The sequence below is a fragment of the Lonchura striata genome, chromosome 8, assembly GCF_050655825.1.
Source record: "Lonchura striata isolate lonStrDom1 chromosome 8, ASM5065582v1, whole genome shotgun sequence".
Lineage (NCBI taxonomy): Eukaryota > Metazoa > Chordata > Aves > Passeriformes > Estrildidae > Lonchura > Lonchura striata.
The window spans coordinates 19000344-19022423 of record NC_140710.1 but is presented as its reverse complement, the minus strand read 5'-3'; the positions used below and the strand labels follow the sequence as shown (position 1 = coordinate 19022423).

At 35.3% G+C, this 22080-nt stretch overlaps 1 protein-coding gene across 5 annotated transcripts in view; it reads right to left on the bottom strand.

Moving 5' to 3' along the window:
• AGL (amylo-alpha-1,6-glucosidase and 4-alpha-glucanotransferase) overlaps nt 1-22080 on the bottom strand; it is a 34973-nt gene that overhangs the window by 4029 nt on the left and 8864 nt on the right. For 4 of the 5 annotated variants that reach the window (XM_021525328.4, XM_085585876.1, XM_085585877.1 and 1 more), the window contains 26 exons: nt 20637-20818; nt 20317-20428; nt 19921-20041; nt 19639-19741; nt 19453-19550; nt 18730-18869; nt 16850-17037; nt 15641-15764; nt 14429-14592; nt 13840-13941; nt 13457-13609; nt 13226-13376; nt 11950-12074; nt 11726-11838; nt 11478-11612; nt 10854-10984; nt 10143-10279; nt 8507-8640; nt 7191-7366; nt 5651-5753; nt 4205-4430; nt 3745-3856; nt 3214-3349; nt 1934-2046; nt 1007-1218; nt 368-465 (listed from right to left, as the gene is read on the bottom strand). In XM_021525328.4, coding sequence (XP_021381003.2) covers nt 368-465; nt 1007-1218; nt 1934-2046; nt 3214-3349; nt 3745-3856; nt 4205-4430; nt 5651-5753; nt 7191-7366; nt 8507-8640; nt 10143-10279; nt 10854-10984; nt 11478-11612; nt 11726-11838; nt 11950-12074; nt 13226-13376; nt 13457-13609; nt 13840-13941; nt 14429-14592; nt 15641-15764; nt 16850-17037; nt 18730-18869; nt 19453-19550; nt 19639-19741; nt 19921-20041; nt 20317-20428; nt 20637-20818 — 3589 coding nt within the window. Of the gene's footprint in view, nt 1-367; nt 466-1006; nt 1219-1933; nt 2047-3213; nt 3350-3744; nt 3857-4204; nt 4431-5650; nt 5754-7190; nt 7367-8506; nt 8641-10142; nt 10280-10853; nt 10985-11477; nt 11613-11725; nt 11839-11949; nt 12075-13225; nt 13377-13456; nt 13610-13839; nt 13942-14428; nt 14593-15156; nt 15281-15640; nt 15765-16849; nt 17038-18729; nt 18870-19452; nt 19551-19638; nt 19742-19920; nt 20042-20316; nt 20429-20636; nt 20819-22080 lie in introns of all 5 variants that reach the window. The other variant, XM_021525313.4, reaches the window with a different exon arrangement.

Sequence of the window (22080 nt, the reverse complement as noted above, 5' to 3'; positions counted from 1 at the left end):
TGGTCAGCATCTTGAAAGGACTTAAGAGTCATAATTTTATCCTTTTACTGTAACTGTAGTGCTGTATACTGTATCAAACACTGTACATCCCAAGATGCAAATTCAACATCTTTGGTATGATACCAAATTTGACTTACTTACTGTGAGGCATCCAAAACCACCCCAGCCATTGCCAATATAAAGAAATCAATTATAGACTTCTAGAATGGCAAAACAATTGCTCTGGAAGCACTTCCTGCAGCCTTATTTCATTGGTATAAATGAAAATTTCACACCATCACCACCCCTGCCCTACATCAAATAATTCCTACTGTTGTGTTTATTGTCTTTAGGAATTACCACTTGATCTTATCTCTACTGTACTTACTCTGGGTCCAAGGTTTTCATGCCTAATGGGCCAAGAAGCTTCTCCTCTACTATCTGCAGAGCCTTCCAAGCTCTCTCGGGTGTAAACAACTCAGGGGCCTAACAAAATAATAAAGATTTAATGAATGTTTTGTGCATATACATACATAAGGCTGTGTATACAAAGGCAGAAGACAACAAAAAGCCTGACTTTTTGCATTACTGAATCAACTTCTGAAACCTGAAAGTCAGAGTAAGCAAAAAACCAGAAGGTACCCAGTGCTTTTTCCAATTTTGATTTTATTTTATATACCCTCAACAAATATTACTGAAGCTCTTTACAAATCCAATGAAGACAAAGAATCCTTCCTTTTTAGCCAATTTGATGGGAAAAGCAGCCTCTCAGACTTAGCCATAAAAGATATTCTGAGTACAGTGAACATGGAAAATTGGCAAGTCCTGTCTTGACATAGTTTTAGGAGATAGTCCAAGATGGATGAATATTAAAAGCATGGGAAAAAAAAAGCTGCTTTCAAGAAGTTATTCCATGCAATGTATGTTCCTGATAGAATGTCATGCAGATGGACCTTAAAATTTTCTTTATAACTGAACTAAGCTTGCATTTAAGTGCACAGCCCTCCTCCCACTTCCCCACACTTACCACAACCATTGCTATTGGAAAATTTGGCCTGAGCTGGTAATCACACCATGGACTCGAAGCTCCATAGCTGTCCTTATAAATTCCACGTTTGTGTACAAGATCTGGGTGTTTTTCATTAGGATCTGATGGATTCTCAGAGACAAAGAACAGCTTTTCAAAGTGTCCTTGAATTTTCCTGTCCCACTCATCATATGTGATAATCTCCTCCTTTCCTACAAGATGTCACATATGGTGTTAATTTTCTGCAATAAGCCACGGTGACAACAGCAGAAGTATGCTTCTTGAATTTCTGACACTTAATATAACAAGAACAGACCAAGAGCACCTCTCTCAGTTTGGGATTCCCTACATTTAGGCCAATTGTACAGGTCACAGGAGCAACAGCTCACTGAAATTTCTAGTGAGACTAACACAACATCAAAGTCTCCACAGGGTACATATTCACTTGGGCTGGTTAAGCTTAAAGTAACTTTATAATTAGAAGAGTACTCCCTCTAAAAGATAAGGGACTTCCTGTGATGTTTATATAAATATTCCCAGCAAGGGGTTTTCTGTGTTATGAATACTGGGGGCAGGACAGAAAGAGAAAATAGTGTCCTGCATCATTTTACTTTGCATTCTTGTAATGAATGCTGCAATCATCATCATACATAGTAACCTTATCACTTATACCCATTTTGAGAAAAGGGATTCATCCTTTGAAATTCATTTGTAATCCACAGAATAAACTATTTGAAATATTGAGAAGATGATATAAACTTCTAATACATTTTTATACTAACAAAAGGATTTTGATCATACAAGATACTTTCTCAAGTTTTGCCCTTTTACCCCTAAACCTTCTTCTGAGGTTATATGATTGCTATTTCATTGTTTTAGTTATTTTTACATCTCAGTAATACAATAACGAGATGTGCCTGTTTTTACCGTGTCTTTTTACAGTGACTCCACGAAATGGAAATATGTTTTTCCTAGATAAATCCATCAACCAGCGAACTGACGACTTGCACAGGCCAACTATTTCCACAGCAGAGCCATCTCTAAAATAATAATGATAAAAAAACTCATTATTTACTGTAAGAATGTTATTAAAGTTCAATGAGTAACTGAAAAATTTAGATTCATAAGTCTCTTATTTAGACAATTTATTTTTCTCATTTTCCTACTATTCCCCTCTTCCTCAGTCAGGGAATGAACCTGATTGTAAACTGGGTAGCAAATACGTTTTTCTGCCTTTCTTTGAAGTGGTATTACCATACCCAGCTAATTAGCACAAATGGAAGATAATTTTATACCAGTGACTGTAATACGAAAAAAGGGTCAACCCCAAATATGGTCCTCTGGTGTTAAAACTGTGTTCAATGCAAAGCTTCTCAAACGTACACACACTTCTGTAACTTAGGTCATAGCTCTGCCATAAGAGACTACTCAAGTCAAAAGTGAGGGATTAAGATTAGCACTAAGTGCACTTCTTGGACTTGCTTCTTTTTTCAGGTAATACTCACATAATCAATATATGCAAATATTTCATATTGTATCATACTCAGCTTTACTGTCTACTTGATGGAATTTTCTCTCTCATATCACCAACTCAGGCTCTTTTGGAAAGAACCTCAATCGCTCTTGGTTCCCAATTAAAATGCTTGACTTGTCAAGATAACAGTTTCCTCAATTCTTACCCATGGAAGGCAATTAATTTGAAACTGATACTGTACAAAATTCAAGCAAGGATGCCTGCAACAGTTTGTTAGCACATAATAGAGAGCCTATTTAAAAATGTTTAGTCTCAACTCTGAAAATGTAGATATTGTAAATATTTTTGAATTCAAACTAAGAAGTATTCAGACAACACAATTAACAATAATATATAATTCATATGAGAAGTTTGAATAACAAAGTACTGCTAGTACAGCAAGTATACAGTATTTCCTAAATTACATTTTACTACCTGAATTCAGAAGTCAATTCTTGGCATGGAGCTAAGACTATGACAGAAGCCATGGGCTTCACCTACCCAAAAACACAGTTTTTGACTTCAAATCAGTACACAGAGAACAAATTCCATAAACATTTTAGTAGGTAGAAATGTTTAGAACATTTGAGAGATAACCTCTCAGATGTGTCAATGGAACTCCTAGTGGTTCTGCAGAAGAATTTAAGTTAAAAAAAGAATTAAACCCCCCCTGCCTAAAGCCTAGCTTTCATACCTTGGAGTAGCTGGAATTCCTGTGTTGCGAGCTCTGTCGCTCTCTCCCATTTTATCCATCCAAGTGCCACAATTGAAGCGGTTCCCTCCAAAGACAAAGCCAGTTTCATGGTCAATGCCTGCAGTTACATTAAAACCTGGCAAGAAAAGAGTATCAGTTGTTAACGTCATTTTTTAGGCAAAACAAAACTGCAACTACCCACACTCCCAACCCAAACTTCTAATAAACAAAAAGACCTTCCAACAAGAGACCTGAAGTATGTTTCTGAAGGCAACTGTACTTTAAGTGAAATTTTAAAGGTAATATGCACCATAACATATGACCAGTGGCTAACAATAAACTATTATTGAGGCACTTCAAAAATATTACATATATCTATAAAGAAATACAGTTTTAGTTACAATAAATATATATTGAAAAACATATATCCTCAATAGAGGATTTCCTCGAAGAGGAAATAAGAAGGAAAAGGAAATACAAAATACAATCATCAACTTCTGTTTTGCACAGCAAGTGTTCTGTGTATGTTACCTTCATCTCTCATCTTTTGGTCAATCTGAGGACCAGCATTCCTTTCTCGGAAATTTATGCCTTCCATATGTCGTTGCATTGCTTCCTGTATTACTTCATAAAGTGGCTGATCCTAGATTTATTACATGTTTGGATGACATGTGAAAGGCAAAATGAAAAATTAGTAGAAAGCATTTCTTAAGCCTTTAGTTTATATGATATTCCAAAACAACTCCCACACCAAACAGTTTTTTAAGACAAAAAGCAACAAAAAGATTTAGAAGCTGATGGATTTTTTTTCCTCCTTGCACTTGGTCTAATCAGGTGATGCAAGAAGTGCCTAAAATGTGGAATTCTTGTGCTATTAATAAAATTTCACTATAAACACAAGATAGCAACAGGTTCTTGTAGCTAGAAAAAAAATTACATCCTTTCATTAAAATATAGTTTTGTTAAATAGTTCAATTAGAAGAACTTTTACCACAGTGCCTGCAGGTTGAGGAGAAGAGTCATCTCTTGGGTACATCCTAGAAACAGGACACCTGAGAATGTCTAATCCATTTGGAACAATTTTACAGTATTCCTGGATACACTGAAGCCACCACCACACAGCATCACGACAGTTGTATCTGGCATGTGTTCCCCCACCAAGCAGATTGGGAATGAGACCATGTCTTAAAGTCCCAGCATATGCTAAAATGATGTTTCTAGAACAAAAAAAAAAAATCAGTCTTAACTAAATTGCCTTCAAGGCCATTGTTAGACTGAGTATCAAGTACAAAGCATACAGGGTTACATTAATAGCAAGAAGACAAGCAGCATTTTAAAGACAGATTCCGAAAGTTTGCTGTTGAAAGCTACACATTATCCAATTTATCATGAACTTCTTTTACAATAAAAACCCACCCATTCCCTAACAAATTCCTGAACATGATACATTTACATCAATTTGTACAAAACATACGTCATCTATATTCATATGGAAAAGATAATTTGCTTTTTAATAGGTAGCGATATAGATCCTAAATCCAAATCCCACTGAGGTCACAGGGAAGGTTTTTATTGACCTTGTATATGATTACCCTGGTATCCATTCTGATGGGTGGGGTGGAATGGGGACGGAGGGCAGGAGTAGATGGGAAATTCCTATTAAAATACAGAGAGGTGACAGCAACTGAGGTTATGAGAAGTTTCATCTGAGAACCGTTGCGCATACCATGCAGAAAACATGGATTCCAACTAGCTTTAAAAGGCAAAATAAACATCCTAGTTGACTGCAGATCTCTCTGCATAAGAAAGCTAACAGTTGGCTAAATGTAAAACAGCATATATACATGCTGATTTACACCAAGTAATTTTTATGTTTCTATTATGTGCCAAGCTCCATTCAAATTAATATTAATCAAAATATCAAATCCATCTGGCTTATGTATGGCTCATTTATCAGGTTAAATATTTACAGCTACCAGATTGCAACAATGCACAATTAGCTGATTTCCAGTATCAATAGACAAATACTAGCAGTTACAAAAGCATCATGACAGACCTGCATTCACACTTTTCTGTTTAGAACAGAACTCTTCAAGTTTTTATGTAAACAATTCTGAAATTATTACTCAGTAACAATGATGCAAGTACTAATGAAATAATCACTTTATTCAAGGACAAACAGTAGCACTACTGGAGTTAAAACTACCTTATCTCTACAGATCATCAGCTTTGTATCAGTGCTAAAAAGGCAAAAGACTATTTGAGTAGTATTTTTAATCCCACTTAGAGGGAGCTCCCAAATAGGCTTAGTGCTGATAAAGTTTTATACTGCACACGAACTGTTTCAAACAGCTTGTGCATCAGCTCAAGTTTTGAGAGCACTGTTTTTTCACAACTCCTACAAAACCAACAAGAAGCAAGGCTAGGCCAGTCTTACCTTGCTTCTAGATAGCGCCCAGTAACTAACATTAGACCTCTTAGTGCAATAAAAGTATCCCTTCCCCACGAACGAAAAATTCCAGAAGAAAAGTGAGGTAAACCTGAAAAGAAATGTCATTATTCATCTAATTAATTGATATAGCAGAAATCTCCAAGCACACATGTATAACCAGAAGTAAAAAAAACCCTCCTCATTTACAACTTTTTCCTAGATTAAGATAGTTCAAATTAACTATTTCCTAGACAGAGTTCTTGATAGAACTAAATACACCCTATTCTAGAATAATGTCTTCTAGAATTTCAAGATCACACAAAAGCATTTCTCATACCACTAACAGTGACATTTTAATGTTTATTAAATCATCTGGCAACTGAACCAAAAGTTAATTAAAAGAAACAGAAAGAAAACTAACCAAAAAAACACAACTATGATTGGAACACTTTGTTGGAAAGAGTTTATGCATGAGAGTTGTGGCCTCTCAGCAGCATAAAGAGGTTGAGACTCTTATCAAACACTGTGAAAGACATCCTGCTTCTTTTTTCCAGCAGCTTAGAGATCTAATTCTCCAATATGACCTCCACATCTCTGAAAATTTATAGTACATGGCAGCAGCACTTGAGTGACAATCTGCATACAATTAAAAAATCTCAGGCACAACTACCAGTGAGTATGTGAAAGAAATATTTAAAACCAATCCCTTCAGTATAATTAATCTTTATGACCAGTTTAAGGGAACACTGTGCCTCTGCTTCTAAGTAACACTGAAGCAGGCAAATGGAATGTTTTTAAAATCCAGAAATGAAAGGCAATAAAGCTACACAATAGTGATGGCAAAAAGAAGAAAAGCACTCCACTGAGAGAGATGTCACTCCATCTGTGGATGCTTAAAAGTTTCCATGGCTTCAGAAAAGGAATGACCCAACTCAGAACCAAAATAAACTCATTCTAAGCCACAGAAGATAATACTTTGGACATAGGCAAATGCCCATAGGAAGACTGCCAGATACTGGCAGAACATTTGGAGGTATAAATACTACTTGCTGACTGCTTTTATGCTCTTTCGTTTTGGAGACAGTTTTAGATCAGGAGTTCTTCTGGTCTGATAATGGTTCTTTCTGAGAACTTGTAAACCAAGTTACAATTCAGTTTTTAAATTCACATTTATAAAAGATAAACTAAAACCCCTTACGATAAGTATACTCATCTCAAGCAAATTTCCTGGAAAGGAAAACAACATTTTTGCACATCTCTGTATATGGTAACAACAAATATGGCAAAAAAAGTCTCTAAATAAAGCATTTATAAATAAAGCTCTCCCTCACAACCCCCACGAGTACTACTAGAGAAAACTCCCACACTTTTAATATGAGCAAATCTTTACCTTAAACAGGAGGCAAAAGTGAGTGAAATTGCTACATTTTATACAGTGTTTCACATATGGTTCTTAAACATGATGCAGAAGATTTTAATATAGTTACTAAAAGCAGTTTAATTGTTTTGGAAGACTTCTTTTTATTTAAAGGTTGTTCTCACTTACCAGCTGCCAAGGAAACACAACACTGTTCTTTCTGATTTGTAATCTCATTCAGCCTATAGGGAACATCATGTAAGGAGGGAGACAGATCTGGCAGACAAGAGTATTTTCCTATCCCACATAACTGGATTGAACCCAAGGAAAGGTGCTTAACAAATGTTGATCCATTCTGGACAAAGCTGTAATTCAACAGAATTACATTAAAATAACTTTGCATTCAACAATAGCAGTCTATAAAATGTACCCTTTTACATTTACAGAAGGCTATGACAAGCATTACATGTAAGAATTGTAAAAAACTAGCAATTAATTAATACTAGCATTTTGCACAAACTGATTTTTTATCCAAGATCTAATTTGTAAATCACTAGTTTTCCTAAAGTGGGTGCCCAGTGTTAAGAGCCAAATCTTAATTGATAACTGCCATGGAAGTGTTTATAACATGTACTTCTACAAAACAGTTAAAAACAAAAAGTTGTTTTGGTTTAGTTAATGCCTATACACACACCTAAGATTTCAAAACTATGAACAAAGGTTTGTCAAAACTAGTAAGTATTCTTAAACATCACATTTTTACATATATATACAAAAACTGCGAATCAAAAAATCTGTTAAGGCATTCCCTGAAATAGCTGATCTCCACTCCTGACTAATTGATCTCCAAGCATTTTTTCATAAAATATATTATGTTCCATGATTTCACAGCCATATCAAATTCTATTCCCATTTTAATGCCCGTTTTTACAAAACAGGATCAAACAATAGCGACTTGTTCAGCATATTCACAGCTAGAATGAAGCCTCCATGAAATGAGTTTTTCTTCCCTTTGCAAGAAAAAAAGAAACAGACTCTGAAGGTTTAACAGTTTTTTCAAAAAATAAGCAGAGTGCTCAGATAATGGGGAGTAATAATGGAGAAGCACTGAAGAAAGCATCAGCATCAAATACAATCTGGTATTTTCTTAGTTACCTGAACTTTAAGGAATCATTGCATTGGTACTAAAATTATAGCAAAAAAAAAAAAAAAAAAAAAAAAAAAAGCTTCCAAAGCCTGTCAAAAAAGATACTGCCTTAGGGTTTCCTCCTCCTATTGTGCAATCCCAACAGTAGTTATAAATTGAAATCATGGATAGATGTCTGAACACTCAGTCTTCCAAACCACCACTGTTAGAAGATGGATTTGATAATTCTCTACCAATTTTACCCTTCTACATTAGAGGACTATGAATATATTCAAATTACATTCTCCAGCAGATAAAATTTAAAAGGTTACGATGTATACAGATACCTTTACAGCTCTGATAAAACGGCCAAGCATACCTCGACATCTGATGCCATCCCATATCCAGAAGCGTTGTGTAGGCTCCCACTAATATGGCATCAAAGTAGCATGGGATGAGATAACGTGGAATTCTCTTTAGGTAGACAAACATGGCCTTCAACCATTTACCAACCTATTAAAATACAATAGAATTAGAACTTGATCCATCAAAGTTCAAAAGCCAGTGCTTTCAGGATCTATATTGATACAGTTTTTGTACATGTATTACACCCCAGTTATGCTGTGTCCTACTGCTCCACATTTTCTTAGAGTTAATGCCTTTTAGCTGAAGAGTAGTAGAGAAAAATGTGTATTGCATCTATACTAAATGGGCCAAAATGTGAAGTATAGAAGGAGACTGTATTTTGCTAATCTTATAGTCAAAAAGTGAACTATCAAGAAATTGTTATTAAAACTAAGTAGCAAAGAAAAATTAGAACTCCAAGGGCATCACTATAATCCAAGCACTGGAAGGAATTTTTGCATTGCTACAAAGACAGGGCTGAAGAGATGAAGTTCAGGACCAGGAATAAAAAGTTATCAGAGCTAAATTATGTAAAGCCACTAGAGAATATGACTGCAGGTCTGTGTCATGGATTCAGGATTCTAGAGCTTCACATGTTTTTACCACTGCAAAACATTTGACAGTTGAAAATATATTTATTTCCTTCTAGCCCTGCTAAGTAACATTATGACAACTTTCTGTAAGTACCTTAAGATTTAAGCCTTGCAGATAAAGAATGCACAAAACAAAAACATCACGATGGACAAAACTGTAAAGTTTAGTTTCACATGACTTAAGTCTGTGAAACAAAATGAAACATTACAAATTAATAACTCAAAAATAGATAAAAAAGCAATAGTCTTTGAAGAGCAGTAAATGTGGCAAGAATCAGACTAACTTGTTTTTTAGAAAAGCTTGGTTTCACAGGTCAGATTTAGCTTCGCTTCAGTACATAAGACTGTTTCAGCCATTCTTCTACTTTGTATTACTAGACTTCAAGAATAAAGTGAAGCAACAAAGTTAAAGCCTTTATTAATGTATTTGTTAGGTAAGTTACAAAAATGAAGTCTTGTGAAATAAATAAAGCCATGTTATTTATTTTCCATGAAGGAAAATAAACAAAGGACTGCACTGTAACACAGCTATAAAGAAACCCTGAATCTCAAAAATTCCTGTCTTCCAGTGCTTGGCTGACTGCAACTGTCATACTGATGTATGCAGTAATATTTAGGCACTGTCTTGAAAGTACTTTCTTAAAACAAACAAGCAAACAACTCAAAAAAAAAAAAACCAACCCAAAACCTAGCAGAAAGAAAAGATATGAGTAATTTTATTTTTTATTTGAGGAGAAGTAAAACAGAGGAACCCCTGCAAGCCTTCATGCAAGAGCTAACAATACCTTCATGCCCTATATATTTTTCATTTCCCTTTTGCAGTCTATTCTTAAGGAGAAGAGAAGGCATTGAGGGAAGGGAAGGAAAACATATTAATGGTTTAATCTACTAGAAGGAATTGCCTAGACAGGAAATATGTTATAGACAGTCTAAATTAAAAAAATATATCAGTAATTGAAAATGAAAATAAGTAGCATTTTAAAACCCCAAAGCTACCAAATAAGTGTTTTTACTCACTTCTGCACAGGCTCCAGCACGCGAAATCAGACGATTACTGACATAATCAATCATCCAGTCTCCAGATCGTAAATTATCACAAAATGGATGACCCAAATCATTCTTTGGTCTAATGTCTGCCATCACTGACATTAACCCTGAAGATACAAACCCAACTGTGTATTAAAAGACACATCATTATCACAAAAAGCAGCTACAATGTAGGAGCAAAAGGTACATAGCAACAGATGCTTTAACTGGATTGCTTCTCTCCATCTGCATAACAAGTTAAGCTACAACCCAGTTCTAGTTTCATCACCATAAATCCTAGAAACTTATGAAATCATTGGAAATAACTAGCATGATGGAATTTGTATGTTTCATAAATGACAGACACTCTTCAGTAATCTGATAACACCTCAGCTTAGATTAATGCAACTTTTCACTGGAAGCATATTTATTCTCCTTTTATTTTAAAAGTCAAGGCACTGGTGTTAAAACACATCCTGGGCTGCAGTGTTAAGTTTCAAAGCATTGAGAGAGAGGGGTTTTGTTCTAGTATGAGATTTCCTGGGTACAACACCAATTAGTAGCAAGGTCAAGCAGAAAAAAATTACCTTTTTTTACCAAACAATAGCAGCAGCGACACAGCAGCATTATGATGTGATCTAGATTGAGCAGTTATCACTTACTTTTTTTACTTGACAGAAAAAATAATGCTTAAACTATTACCTTGGAGGCCTGCATACTTTAGGGGTGACCAGTTTGGTATATTGTAACAGCCTCCACCATCTTCCTGTTCTTCTGCCTCACATCTATACAGCACTTGATTTAGTTCAGCCAAAGTTAGCTTAGATGCAATTCTGAAAAAATAGGGGAGAAAAAAATAGAACATCAGTAAGGAAAGAGAGAAAGGATTTCACAAACAATTCTCATTTCAGACTTAAATTAAAATACTAAACTATATATAGTTCTCTCAATCCTTTATTTTGGAAATTAGAAGCCTATTTTTTCGGGTGTTCAAGATGCTCTCAGATGTTTCAGTGTTTATTCAGAAATACAGTCTTATGTACAATATCACACACAAACAATCACACCACAAAACTAAGAAGCAGACCATGTTAGAAAGTCTACTTCAGGCAGCAATTCCACAAACTGTGAAATTTTTCAGTATTGGCCCCACTAAGTATTATACATATAAGATGATCTCTCAGAGTTTTCACTGCACTCTGACAATTCAAACCCCATCTGTACCGCCACCACCAAAACTCAACAACCCTCAGTAGATGTACATAATATTCTCTGCTCCCCTAGTAGCTCTCTGGTGCTAAGACAGAAACTTAAAAGACTACTTACGAAGAAAACGGCGTTTTTAATATTGGTGCTGAGTGATCATCAGGAAGACTTCCAGATTTAAAATGAGAGCTGAACTGGACCAAATGATTGCGGAGTATCCCCACAGCCTCTTGTGCCTTTGGGTCCAGACTAACTCTGTAAATAAAAATGCATATCTTGTAGAAATACAGCACTTAGAAGAACTATTCTCCAGTCTCCCATCACTCTCTTCAAACTCACACAGCCATCTGGCAATTATAATAACATACCTGAATACTATTACACTTCCTGGTGTTAATCTTTCAAATTCAATTTCTTGAACAAATTCATTTGGCCCTTTTATAGCAGTTCCAGCTTGCTTTATGATTTTACTGTCTTTTATCTTAAAAAAGAAAACAAATTTGCAACTGAAATCCACTGTCTATTTTCTAATATAAAATGAAACAAAATAAAAAAATATTACATCAGAACATGGATGAAGGAGGCTAATTACCTGGATATGCTCTCTGAGCTCCATTGTGAAATTTGGCAATCCATTTATAAAATGTAGATCTTTTTTGTAAGGACTAGCACTTCTCTCAATAGTCCTTGCCTCAAGTACTACTTCGTCTATTTTTCCTAGAAAAAGTTAAACCATGTTGCAGCTCTTAGGATACTTGAAATTCAAAAAGTGATTCTTTTGAAATTATGAAACAAAAACTAAAATGAAAAAGCTGGATATTCAATATCCAAGTCTTAGTCGTACAGCAGAAGAGAAACATATGGCAAGTATTTTAAAGACCTATAAATATATTCACTACACACTCCTATGCTGTACTATATTTAAAATGGTAATATTTGTTATTTAATAATAAATTAATCATAAAATCAGATAATGAGAGAATAACAACCTGTCTTTTAATGGTCATCAGCTTTCTTAATTTGCCTATTATCTTTGTGCTAGACTGCTCTCCAAATTGCAGATACAGATGGTTTATCTTTAAAGGGTAACAATTTATTATTAATATAAAAATTCTAATTTACTCCATCCTTTAAACAATTCACAGACATAAGGTATGCACATCTTGTAAATAACTTAAACATAATGTGACTGATTTTAAAACAAGCACACAGATGCACTCAAAGAACTAAGTATATTTAAAAAGCCAGTTTGGAAAGCTTCTCTTCAGAGACATGTCCAGGTAATGTATAGAAATCATTACACTGTGCTACTTTAAAGTACAGTAAATACTCCACATAATTAATTATGTCTTGCATACATATACCATGTATTAATATAAGTACCGCATGCATATTGTCTTTACATTAACTTATTCAATACGGAGCTCTTATCAAGATATATTTTCAAGCTACAAATTTGCTATATGTGCTTGAAAGCTGAACAATGGAATAAATAAATAGGAGAAAATTTTAGCCTTTTTCCTCAGTATAACAGAATAAAGAGTAATCCCCCAACTCCATACCATTAACCATCTCACTATTAACTATTACTAGTTCACAAACAAGACCATAAACCTCCCTCCCACACTTTAAGGAGAGCTTGCAGCAGGAATATACTCAATATGAATGTTTTTGAAAACCCTAAGCACTGCAAGTCTGTTATTGGTTCTGTAACCACTTCTAGGACATAGGTCTTACTACATATAAAAGGAGTGTTATACACTGAAAGTTCTCATATGGAATTAATGAGCATGTGCTTGAAGTTAAAAAGCATGAATAACTTGAAATTTTTGTACATGTCAACAGTTTTTGGAAAGAAGTTTCTTTACCTGGGATACACATTTCAGGTACTTCTTTACTGTAGAAACAAGTTTTAGGATCCCTGAAGGCAGTTCGACACACAGCCACCACCGACTGGTGTGTGTTAGGGCAGTGTCTTGTCACTGCAACTATATCTTCATCAACTTGATCTACATACACCTAGAAAAGACATAACATTGCAATTGTGCTCACTCAGAGCACACATATGAAGAAATCACAGTGCTACCCTCACTTCTTGCCTGATTAAAGCCTTTAGCCCCCAGCTCCTGATGCAGCCTGTTTATGGCCAGCCTTCCTGCTAGAATTCCTGTCTGGAAATTAACTTCACCAGAGGTCAGATGTGCTGCTGGATTCCATTTTGCATAAAACCTTTCTTCAGATACTACAGAGATCTGTAAAAAAAAAAAAACAACTTTAAGCAAATATGAACAACTCTGGGAAATAAAAACTACCACACCTTGAGGTCTGAACTGTATAATAAATTCAAAGTTGAACAATCTGAAATAACACCAGACACCAAATTGCTTGGAATTTCAAATGAACAACACTAAAATATGTGTTCTAGGATGAGAAAAAAAGGTATTTTTAAAGGTAGCTTCGGAGTTGAACTGGAGACACGTACCTGGTGTGGTACTAGCTCATCATAACCTTTGGTGCTTCCTGTAGCACAGCATGCCATGGAAACAATCATTGCACTAGGAAGAGCATCATATGCAGATCGGTGCTGCATCAAAAAAATATAGGTAATGAATAGTGAAACCAAGAAAATTCAATCCTTTCAGTTCAGCATACAGAAGATACACTCAATCTAACAAAGAAAGTGCTAATGCCATGGTCATAATTTCTTCAATTACAATACAATTATTGGAGAAAATTTCTGCAAATTAACTAAGAAAAGCAACTTCAGAAAATCATCAAAATAAACACTCCCTGCCCACTACTTTCTTTCATTCCTGCCTGTAAACAAGTTCAGAAGAACAGGTCAATAAGCTGCTTACAGCAGCTTGATGAAAGACTCAAACCAGCTTATTTAGTAACTTTATATATTTCTCCCTTGAAAGACCAATCTTGAATGTCAGAAGGTATTGTTACACACTGTATTTGTTCTAAATATTGTTCAGGTTATCCAGATTGCATCAAGCCCTCCCACAGTTTGAAATGTCACTCCCGAAAATGTTAAAGGTAATTTTTTTGTTTGTTTATATGCTCACCTGAATTGGACATTCATTATCATGTGTAATATCCATAAACAGTGCATGAGCAATAGCTGGCATCAAAGGCCTCAAACGTGGCTGCACGAAAGATCCGACAGGCTCACCTCCAAACCGATAGACCAGCCGCCCCTCTTCATGGCTATTGTAGGCAGTCATGGCCTCTACAGAACAGAATACCTAAGTGTTTGCATAACAATAACTACCACACAGGACAGCACACACAAAGGTGTTAATGTGGCATTTAGAAGTTGTTATTTTGGTTTGTTCAATCATTAAAAAATCAAACACATATAGCCATATTCTCCAGTGTGGAAACTGGAATATTCAATTTACTATAATGTATTAAGGAAGAGAAAGCTAATGGGAAAAAAAGATAAAGCAGAGATCAAACTGATTCTCACAGGCTTTAAAAAACTCATGCAACAAAAATCAGACAAAATGCAGGACTTACATAGCAGAATTGTGCTACAACTCCTTTTTCCTTCACTAGATCAAGAGTAAAACATTTAACCTTCTGTAAACTAACAAAGGAGGCCTTCTCTTATTTTATGGCGCGTACTTTATTTTTTGCCTATTATCAAAAAAGTCACAACACAGAACCTGTACATCTGATTATATGGAGTATGAAATTTAAAGTGCATAATCCAGTAGAAAACTTTTTCTTGGAAAAAGCATGTCATCTATAATCTCTTGTTGGAAAGAGACCACACAAGCAGCAAGCCTACCTCTTATTAAGGAGGTAATGCCCAGCCTATTCACAAAGATATTGTCCAGCTCCTCATTTCCTGTGAACAGTTCAGCCACTACATACAAATCGGCTCGCAATTTTCTAGCTGTGTCCAGCATGTACTGCAAAAAGCACAGCCAAAAAAGCCACAGAAAAGGGAAAGGTATATACAAAAAAGGACAAGTTTCAAAGCTAGGCAGGGATAGGACAATAGGAAAATGCCATGCAGCAAAGATAAATAGAAAGCCAAAATTAAGGAACAAAACAAGTTGTTACACAGAAGAGGACACACAAACATAAGCGAAACCAAGAATTGACATACAACACAGGAGAAGTTAAACAGAACATGAAGAAAAGATAATTGCATAAGCAAAGAACATGAATATATAAGAAAAATAAAAAAGCATACCAATGTTAGTTTCACATTTAAAACTCCAAACCATACATGACAATCCTACATAATTTTCAACTGCTTATTGTACCTCTAATCAGGCTGGTAATTCCCAGGCGGTTGACAAAAACATTGTCAATGTACTCACTGCCCGTGAAGAGTTCAGCTATCACATAAAGATTAGGTCTGACTGATCTGGCTGTTGCTAGCATCTCCTATAGATTACAATACATTTTTAATGCAAGACATCCATTATCAGCTATGTATACACAAAAATTAACATAAATGTTAACAGAACATAAACCATCATTCAATATATGCAGCACATTAAAAATATTGATAACATGAAAGTTTCAGAAAATCATGGTTATATTTTACAGATATTACTTATGGATTGAGTAATTCTAGGAATTTTTCCATAGATTTTAAGCTAACTACTACTTTGTCTTAAAACAAAACCTTAGCTCAAAATACAAGAGCAAAGGTTGGATAAAAGAGATACTTATTGAACTAAGAAATCTGAGCAGCACTTCAGGGTAAGCCTTTGCAGACACCATTCCAAAAATAGTTAACACTGAACAAAAGAATGGCAGAAGTTTTGAAAAGACTGCATTTAGGAGCTACTTACAACTTGAAGGGGCAAATCAACTTGTTTTAGAAAGCTCTTCATAGGTTTAGGTAATGTCTGTTACAAAGTTAAGACTAAGCACTAACAAGCTGCACTACTTCAAACGTATTTAAAGCTAATTTACTAGGCAAGTACAACTCTGGGACATAGTCAGCTCCCTGGGAAACAAGAAGCACTAATCTTAGCAATGCACCTGCCAGATGAAACTTGTTGCAGGAGCTCATTACCAGCTTTTAAATTCTGTGAAGTTAACCACTTCCTGTTTAATTTAGCAATAGCAAAATATATGTGGCAAAAAAACCCCAAACAAACCAGACTTTCAATCAAGCCTTGGCAATGGCTCCAGCTCAAACTGACATACTGGATATTGGCAGTCATTGCACTACAACCACAGCTCAATGAGGGAAAAGAAAGCCAAGCCCATCCACGTCCACAATATTTCAGCTAAAGTAGAGAAGTAAAAGATACAATAACTATACCACTCTACAGTTTAAGGTAACTGAAGCCATTTCTGAACATCACCAGACAAGAAACCTTCATTTTATGCAATGAGGAAGATTCATTCCCACTTAAACTCTGCCACATAAGTCCTGCACTGCTGCTGTGAAATCTGCAGGACCTATTTCACAGACAGGCAGCTGCTTTATAACAAACATACTTCATTTTGCGTACCTCAGCTACATGAATAGGTGTTGAGTGACAGTTGTCCAGACGAACCCCATGGAAATATTTGGCAGTGATTTCAGTGTATTTTTTCATATGTGCCCAGAGGTATGGGCAGTCTTCAGGTTTATTACCATAACGCAGTTTCACACTGTCTCCCCAACAAATGAGCTCTCTTCTCAAGTACACATTTGAACCTGTAAAGGAAATAAATTGACTTCAGTGTGTGTATATATATATATGGAGACAGACAGAGAGCATAGAATGTGCACCAAAATGAAAATGTGGCATTTTCTACTGCTGGAGAATAGAACAACACTGTAATGAACAGTAAAAATCCTAACAAAAACCATATCAACTCAAAAGTGTATAAACACTACACTGATGTAAAATTTCACACTCTTCCATGGGAACATTTAGCTTCTGTAGTGATACTGCAACAATTCTTCAGATTGAACTAAACGCCTTTTAATTCTTCAATGTAGTATAAAAACTTGTACTTCAGAAAACGAAAAAAACATCAAACAAACAAAATCAGTAGTTTTGTTTTTCACACTGGTCAAATTCAAAAAATAACCTCACTGTGTTATCATAATCTGTCACAGCCCCAATTTACAATTTTATCTTCTATTAACAACAGACTGTGATGAATTTCCAAAGCCAGTAAGTAAAAAAAGGGAACTGTAAATTACCACAAATTCCCAAAACTCTCACATAAGCACAGACAACCCTTTTCTTCACTAATAGCAGCACAGCCAGACAGACAGAAAAACTGTTTTCTTTGGATGTTTTTCAAAGGAGCATTTAGAGAACTGACTGCATTTGTTTTGCAATTCCTTTACAGTGCCTTTGTGTACCACATTTTCACATTGTGTTCAGTTAAAATAATGAGTGGCATAAAACAAAGGCATAACACAAATATAAAGCACTCAAAATCCTGTAGCTGAGTTACAAGCGAAATCTCAGTAATGGAAACGAAGAATGCTAACTAAAGCCAGTGACTGAGAGGAAAAAAAAAACAAAAGTCTGCCTAGAAGAAAGGGCAATAATCTGAAGGAAAGTGAACAAAAACACTCTTGAAATATATATTATCTCAATCCTTGAGGATAATAAAAGTAAATAAAATTTAGTGAAAGGGGTGTAGATTACTTTGCAGAAATGAAATGTTTGCTAACTGCAGATCACTCTGGAGTATCACCAGATTAGCTTGTAAAGCAGACTCAAACTTTCAGACAATTTTTAATTACAATTAAACTGGCCTTTGTTTAATTTAGTTTACCAAGTGAATGGCTACTCTGAACACAAGGGTTTTTTGCATTTATTGAGTATCAACATTGTCCCCAAAGGAGTTAAAATGCAGTATTTTACTGCATGGTGATTTCATGCCCTATTTTATCTTCACAAGTAATCTGCATACGTAATTTGGATTAACTGGGTCATCTCTTGACTGCCTGACTGCCACTCAGCAGACTTTTCAAGGATCCAGTTTTTGCTCACTAATGCAGTAAAACACTATTCACCTTTTCATTGCATTAGTTTTTCTGCCACACTGTCATTGTCTCATGGAAATGCCAACAAGCACTGGTGTTGGAACAAAGTACAAAGTAAGCAACAAAGACAATGACAGAAGTGGGGAGGCAGGACATCCCCATTTCAGTGGCAGAAAGCTGGTAATTCCCCTCTCAAATCTTGTAAAACTGTTCCTCAAATTCCAGTTCTTACAGTTCATCTGTATGCTGAATGGGAAATTAAAGTGCTATAAGCTTAGTATCTGCTATGCTGCAGCTTCATAGGAATACATCTGGAAAAAAACACAGATTAAATAAAATCCTTATTGCTTCAGCTAGAGTATCAAATGGTTTGTAAGAATTCAAATTTATTTTACAAACCTGGCTCTGCAAAGTTTCTAAGAGGATCATCTCCCATAACCCAGCCATTATGAGCCATGAAATAACAAGCTTTATCTGGCTGATGTATCATAGTTTCTTCTTCCTCCACAGTTCGCTCTTCAAATGGATATGTAAAATACCTATGGAACAGACAGGCAATTAAAAGAGAAATCAAAGAGACAAGCATCAAACACGTATGGTAACCTAAGCTGCAATTCATTGTCTTTGAAATTAAAGTATCTGCTCTAAACTGGCTTGTACATAATACAGATAAAAAAAGAGAGCAACTTGCATAAATGATGGAGAGTTTTCTATTTTGAAGGAAGCTTTGAAGGAGCAAGAACAGATGGTGCCACTATCTTGGTGTCAGGTGGTAATGTAAGAGTAAAGCCATAGCTCTTTAGATATGAGTGGCATCAAGTACATTAAACATGAAAGGTGTAAACTTTCCTAGCTCCATTCCTCTTCCACCTACAACAGCAATTTGCACTATGTAAGGTTTTGATGTGTTCTGAATATTGTCTCATGCTTTCTGATCACATTTGTTTCTCAAATAGTGATTGCTGTTGCTTAAAAAAATCCTGTCAATTTGCTAAGTGGCATTTGTCCGTGTCAAAGAAAACATATTTCTACATATAAATGTATACTTTTACTGAACTTTGAACTTGCTTTCCCTGGACAGATTCTAATCATTTCCAAACAAACAAGAAAACATGTATATACCTGGTAACCAAGGGATGTTTTCTACTGATAGGTCCCAGCTTAGGACCATGACAAGCGATTCGTTCATAAACCACAGTCCCCACAAGGCAATTGACAGCCTGGAAGTAATTGAATTATGCATTATTGAAATGCCTGCATTTATTTGCAATTTTAAACAATTCAGCATTAAAACAGTAATTTCAACACCTGTTCTTGATGGTGACTAGTTTGTCTGTATTGCTCAGCATTTAGTTCCTCAATCCTCTTGCGAAACCAGTTACAACATTCTTCTATGGCAGCTGGTCCATTGCTTATCAGGAGGACATTAAAAGCAGAGAACAATTAGAAAAAAAAATTTTAAAACATGCAGCATAAATTACTAAAAGGAATCAAAACCTAATTTTTCCTCATGTCTGAAAAAAATGTCTTTTTTGGGCTTTGTAAGTTTAGCTTCACTTAGATTTTAACTTGTAATCAGTAAAGCGGTACCTGTGCGGTATAAATGTTGCCAGTGCTATGTTCATATCTACAGTACAGCCAAGCCGCCTATAATCAGGGTCCTGAACTATTTCAAGATGTTGATTTGGATCAGATTTAGTGCCCATTTTGCCTGAGAATAAAGTAAAAACAGGAATTACATTTAACAGACATACAACTTTTATAATTGTAGCATAACTGAGATGCAGGTGGATGAAGGTATTGAAGGGGTCTCTGAAGATATTCCTAGCCCTCAAAGCATTCCTGTATGCTTAAATCAGCACAGTGGATGTCTCACATAGCAAAAAATAGCATTATCTTTTTTTCTGTCTAACTGTTGAGTTTACCAATGTCTCTTGAATTATAAATATATTATTCACATGCTTCAGCAACATAGTCTTCCTTTACCTTGGGTTAGAAGGGTTTTAAATTGCTGAACAGCTTTGTTAACATCCACTTGGAAAAATTCCCATAGTTTCAGTTTTGGATATATATCTTCATAAATTATTTTACGCAAACACTGTAAAAATAAAAATTGCATTAGTTACTAAGGTTGTTTGTTAATATAATTAAGTTTTTAAAAAAGGGGGGAATAAGGGCTTATTTCACTAAATCTATCTGCAAAGCGTACACCATTTTTTGTGCATTTACACAACCCCAGAGATATTAAAGGTTTGTTCAGCTACTTATGCAGTTCATGAGCTCATACTTAGTTCTCATTCACTTACATTCAAGTGCTGATCATTTTCAATCAAGGGAGGGACCCCTTTGGCAATACACTTTCCATCAGCCACCATACCGGTCAAGTGCCACAGAGCTCTGTCCAGGACCCAAGCTGGCTTCAGGTGAGGAGAATTTACAAGGTTATACCCACATTCAGGATGTATCCTGAGCCATTCACTGTTAGTAGCTTAGTGAAGAAAAGAAGTGGGGAAAAACCAAACAAAACCATAAATATATAAGCTGAACCGTTTGTTGTATTTTGTAAACATCTTAACATCAAGAAGCTGAGGTATTATAGCACATATAGTTCATTCACATTTCAACTGAAGTTCGCCATGTCAATAGAAAATTTTATCTTGTGCAGAAGCATTATTACTTATTTTTTGGTCAAAAATACAACTGCAGAGACTGTAAAAAAAAGTTTTTGTTAGTTACATAAAGATATGCAATAGTATCACCAATTCTAAAACACACAAAAAAATCAAATTATGGTGCAAGAAATACACCAAATATTGAATGCAAAATCCTGATATTCTTGAGGTGCTGAAAGTCAATCACACATCCCAAACTTTGTATTATAAAGTTGTTTATTTTTTAATAATCTTCATCCTGTCAAGATACCACACACAGCCAGAGAGGAAGAGTGCACACACCCAAAAAATTTAATGCAAAATATAGTTAAATGGGCATTTAAGCAAGGATTAGCTGTGATACTTGTGTCCATAGAAAGAAGCTGAGTTGTAGGAAGCAACATCACTCAGTCTTACGCAGCAAGATGAGAGCACTGTCTGGTGCATGCAAATGGAACACTCATTCAGGCCAAACACTACACTCTGTGTCTATCTGCCAAGCTTTCCCTGCAGCATCAACAAGCACCAGAAGATATGCTGAACATTAAAAATTAACTTAGGGAACATAAGGAGCCTTCACTAGAACACAGGTGTTGTATTCTAATATAGACAGCACGCATGCAGCAGTACAGGTAAATACATACACAACACAGAATTTTATTTTGGAAGTGTAATAATGAAGAAAAATACCAGAGTTAATTTCTTTCTATTTTTGCAACTCTTTTGCTACACTGTTTAAATGCAAATAAATTTAATATAGTCTTCTGAATGAATATTTCAAATGGAAATACTACATTATAAAACTGAAAATAAAAAGAAAACCTCACAGAATGCCCAAGAACAAAAACCAGGTTTTCAGAAAAGCTGATAGAAACAGAAGTAGTACTTCACATATGGGAAAATACATAACAAATTATTATATTGAAAACATGAATGTGTCCAGAATTATAGCAGAACAAATAACACTTAAAATCCTAAGTCTGCTTAGTTCAAAGACTTAAAACAGAAAATGTCAAAGTGAAAAAGAGAACTACTAGTTCAGTCTATAATATGAACAGCTCTTCTGAGCACTCTTGTACATTGGATCTCAAGATATGGC